We start from the raw sequence: 3,834 nt of genomic DNA, 5'->3' as shown, positions 1-3,834 counted from the left end.
GTACCTCTGGAGGACCCCTCCCCCCAGCCCAGGTGAGCTCTCTGGAGCTTCTTTCTCTTCCCGTCCAGACACCCCCCCCTCCCTTCCCCACGGGTGGCTCGTGCAGATGGGGGCAGCTGGGAACTTAGCCTCAGGCAGCCTGGGAAGGAGAGCCTGGAGAAGAAGGCTTTTTCCTTCTTTTTCTTTTTTTCCTCAGGCAACTTTCTAGGGCTCTAGAGTTATAAAAAGCTCCCATGTGTCATTTTCTGGCAGTTGGACAGCTGTAGAACACGCCACTTGGCAAGCGCCCTCCTCCTATCCAAGGTTTAGCACGTGATCGATGTGTTAGGTTTGGCGAAAGCAGTTGAAGGGTATCACAAATTTGTCTTAACGAGGTTTGTTAACTTATAAGAAAAATCCAACCAAAATACGCTTTTTCCAAATACCCCTTCCCAGATGGCTCATGGACAGGGTACCGCCAGACTCCACGGGAGGCCGTGCAGAACTGGTAGACAGGGTCTGGAAATGTGATGAAAACGGATGAGCCCCAAGTGGGAAGAGGACAGGCCACCCCGGCCTTGGTTGGCTCGCTCGGTTGGCTCTCAGGATGTGACTGAAGGGATTTGTCTTCTCTTCCTCCCCCAGGCCCCATGGCGTCCTGCTCCGTCCTGCAGAAGGAGAGGGTGTTCCAGTCGGGAGCCCACGCCTACAGAATCCCGGCTCTGCTCTACCTGCCACAGCAGAAGACTCTGCTGGCCTTCGCAGAAAAGCGGACGAGCAAGAAGGATGAGCACGCAGAGCTGATCATCCTACGCAGAGGAAGCTACGATGCGTCTACCCAGCAGGTCCAGGTAAGGCAAGATGAGGCTGCACGAGCTCCACTGGGGATACGGGAACCACACCATCCTTAGATGGCTGGGGTCTAGGGAACAGAGGGAAAACATACATAGGAACCCCAGAGCGACCCAGGGACCTATCACGGGTGGGGCAGAGAAGGCGCCCCCAAGTGATGACCCAGATAGCACGTGGATTCACTGCGAACAGGTCCAGCGGGCCTGGCTGCATTGGCTTTACTGCACGCCTGAACAGTCGGTCAGGGAAACTGATGTTCAGAAAGGTTTCCCTACGTCGTTGAGAACTTGAGGGAGGACTAGTTAGCATCACGGAACCGGGGGCTTGTATCCTTTGAGTAAAATTAACCTGGGGAGTGGGGGACAGGGTAGGTCTCAGTGATTACTTGCGTCCTGGAGTTCCAGCACGTAGATCAAGTAATTAATTTTGACAAAGACGCCCAAGATTGGTTTATCACATATAAAGGGTTTTAATATTATTATCATTACTTTGTGGCATTATTACATAGTAGCCGTTCAGAGCATGGGATTTGAAGCAGATGGACCTGGGTTCAAGTCTTGGTTCTGTCACTTACGAGAGGTACGGCCTTGAGGAGTTCATCTACCCTGTCTAAGCCTCTCTTTCTCCAGATGTAAGATGGAGCCGATAACACCTGTCCCCCAGGAGTTAGGGGTTAGGGTAGATGAGACAATGAATGTTAGGCTCTTGACGCAATGTCTACCTTGGGGGTAGCTGTTAATGAATGAGGGTTGAAGTCAGAGCTGCAACATATCCTTAGTGTCATGATGCTGCCCCCGCCTAAGCTACATTAATAGAGTATGATATATAAAAGGTGGGAGGTGATTGTCATATTCCGTCCCACATTGGTCAGACTGTTGTAATTACTAGTAGGGCTTTATCTTTCAAGAACGGGAGTTGGACCGGGATCGAGAGTTGTGGGAACCAGGGTGAAGCTGGGAATGGCTCGTGCCTGAATCACCTCTGCATCTGGAGGTGCTCTGTAGCATTTGTCGGTGGGAACAGAGGCAATGGCCATGCAAGAGGAGTGGGCTGCCTTGGAGGGAGTGAGGTGGAGGCCCGCATCCCACAGCTCTGGAAGGGCGGGTTTATAAGGGTGAGTGAGTGCTGGGTTATCAGCTCTCCCGGATGACCTTTGATCCTCACCCCATGAGACACCCTCCCCTACCCAGAATGCAGCGCCCGCCACTGTCGCTGGTCATTTCAAGGCAGTGCTTCTCCTTCTCCCTCTCCCCTCGCATTCAGTGGCATGCTCAAGAGGAGGTAGCCCAAGCCCAACTGGAAGGCCACCGGTCCATGAACCCCAGCCCCGTGTATGACGAGAAGACGGGGATCCTCTTCCTCTTCTTCATTGCCATCCCCAGTCAGATCTCTGAACACCACCAGCTCCACAGCAGGGTCAATGTGACGCTGCTGTGCCAAGTCACCAGCACCGACCACGGGAGGTCCTGGAGCCCCGCCAGAGACCTCACGAGCTCAGCCATTGGCCCGGCCTACAAGGAATGGGCCACTTTCGCGGTGGGCCCGGGCCACTGTCTGCAGTTGCACAATAGGACGCAGAGCCTGGTGGTGCCGGCCTACGCCTATCGGAACCTCCAAGGCCACCAGCAGCCTTGCCCCTTCTCTTTCTGCTTCATCAGCCACGACCACGGGCTCACGTGGGAAAGAGGCAGCTTCGTGACCCAGGACACCCTGGAGTGCCAAGTGGCTGAGGTGGGGGGTGCCAAACAGAGGGTGGTGTACCTGAACGCTAGAAGCTCCCTCCATGCCAGGGTCCAGGCCGAGAGCACCAACGACGGGCTAGATTTCGGGGGGATCCAACCAGTGCAGAAGCTTGTGGAGCCTCCCCACGGCTGCCACGGGAGTGTCGTCAGCTTCCCCAGCCCCAGCGGGGAGTCAGAATCCTCGGGCACGTGGCTACTCTACACTCACCCCACTGACCCCCAGCAGAGGTCCAACCTGGGTGCCTACCTCAACACACGGCCCCCGGCCCCCGAGGCCTGGTCCCAGCCCACCCTGCTGGCCAGGGGCAGCTGCGCCTACTCAGACCTCCAGAGCCTGGGCACCGGCCTTGACGGCTCACCCCAGTTTGGGTGTCTGTATGAATCGGATAACTACGAGGAGATCGTCTTCCTGATGTTCACCCTGAAACAAGCCTTCCCAGCTGAATTCTCCTCTCGGTGAGCCTGCCGCGTGCTGCCCAAGAGAGCTCCCGCTGGCCCAAAGCCCCGCTATTTGCTTTTCCCCCCCCCCCAACTGAGAGTCTAATGCGTTTGCCTCTGAACTTCGCAGGCAGCTCTTGATTCCCATCATTGAACGCAGGAGGTCTGCCTCTGGGCTCTTGTTCTCCTTTGTTGTTTCATCTTAGAATTCTATTTTTGGCCCAGAAACCGAAGGAACCTGGCTACCCAGAGCCCCTGGACGGGGCAAGGGCAGAGAGCTCTGCAGGGCTCAGCCTGCCTGCTCCCCCAGCCCCAAGCTTCTGTGAGGCCCTGATGAATTATCTAGTACATCCCATTTCTTCTTGGGAAAAGCTCATTGCGTCTCCTGGGAAAGGCTGAGACAAAGATGTAAATGCGCTGAGGGTGTGTATGTGCGTGTGTGTGTGTGTGTGTGTGTGTGTGTGTGTGTGTGTGTGTCTGTCCTAGATAATGCTTCATGGCAGATAATGTGGGGAACAGCTTTGCAGGGAGGTAAGGTGGGGTCTAGGAAAATCAAGCTAATTTAAGTCATTGGGTCAGTTTCCCAAGGCTGCCATAACAAAATACCACAAACTCGATGGCTTAAACAACCAAAATTTATTCTCTCACTGTTCTGGGGGCTGGATGTCTGAAATCAAGGTGTCTGAAAGGCTGTGCTACCTCTGAGGCTCTTCTAGCTCTGGGTGAACCAAGCGTTCCTTGGCTCCTGGCTTTATCACTTAATGCCTTTGATAGTATGATGCCTTTCTCCTCTTCTTCTGTCCCTTAATCGGGACACTTGTCA

The 3,834-nt window shown here is 54.7% G+C and overlaps 1 protein-coding gene across 1 annotated transcript; it reads left to right on the top strand.

The window, feature by feature from the left end:
- Nucleotides 1–629: 629 nt before the first annotated feature.
- NEU2 (neuraminidase 2) lies at nt 630–3,033 on the top strand. Its single transcript, XM_006906623.1, has 2 exons — nt 630–830; nt 2,095–3,033. The coding sequence occupies exons 1-2, from the start codon at nt 630–632 to the stop codon at nt 3,031–3,033; spliced, it is 1,140 nt and encodes a 379-aa protein (XP_006906685.1).
- The last annotated feature ends 801 nt before the right edge of the window (nt 3,034–3,834 follow it).

The sequence above is a fragment of the Pteropus alecto genome, unplaced genomic scaffold (genome assembly GCF_000325575.1).
Source record: "Pteropus alecto unplaced genomic scaffold, ASM32557v1 scaffold110, whole genome shotgun sequence".
In the NCBI taxonomy this organism is placed as follows: domain Eukaryota; kingdom Metazoa; phylum Chordata; class Mammalia; order Chiroptera; family Pteropodidae; genus Pteropus; species Pteropus alecto.
The sequence above is the reverse complement of the archived record's forward strand: the minus strand, read 5'-3'. Positions and strand labels throughout refer to the sequence as shown.

Bases quoted from the DNA above. Each gene is read 5' to 3' on its own strand.
- NEU2 (XM_006906623.1), top strand. From the start codon at position 630: ATGGCGTCCTGCTCCGTCCTGCAGAAGGAGAGGGTGTTCCAGTCGGGA. The intron at 831-2,094 runs GTAAGGCAAGAT...CCTCGCATTCAG, and splicing joins CGTCTACCCAGCAGGTCCAG to TGGCATGCTCAAGAGGAGGT.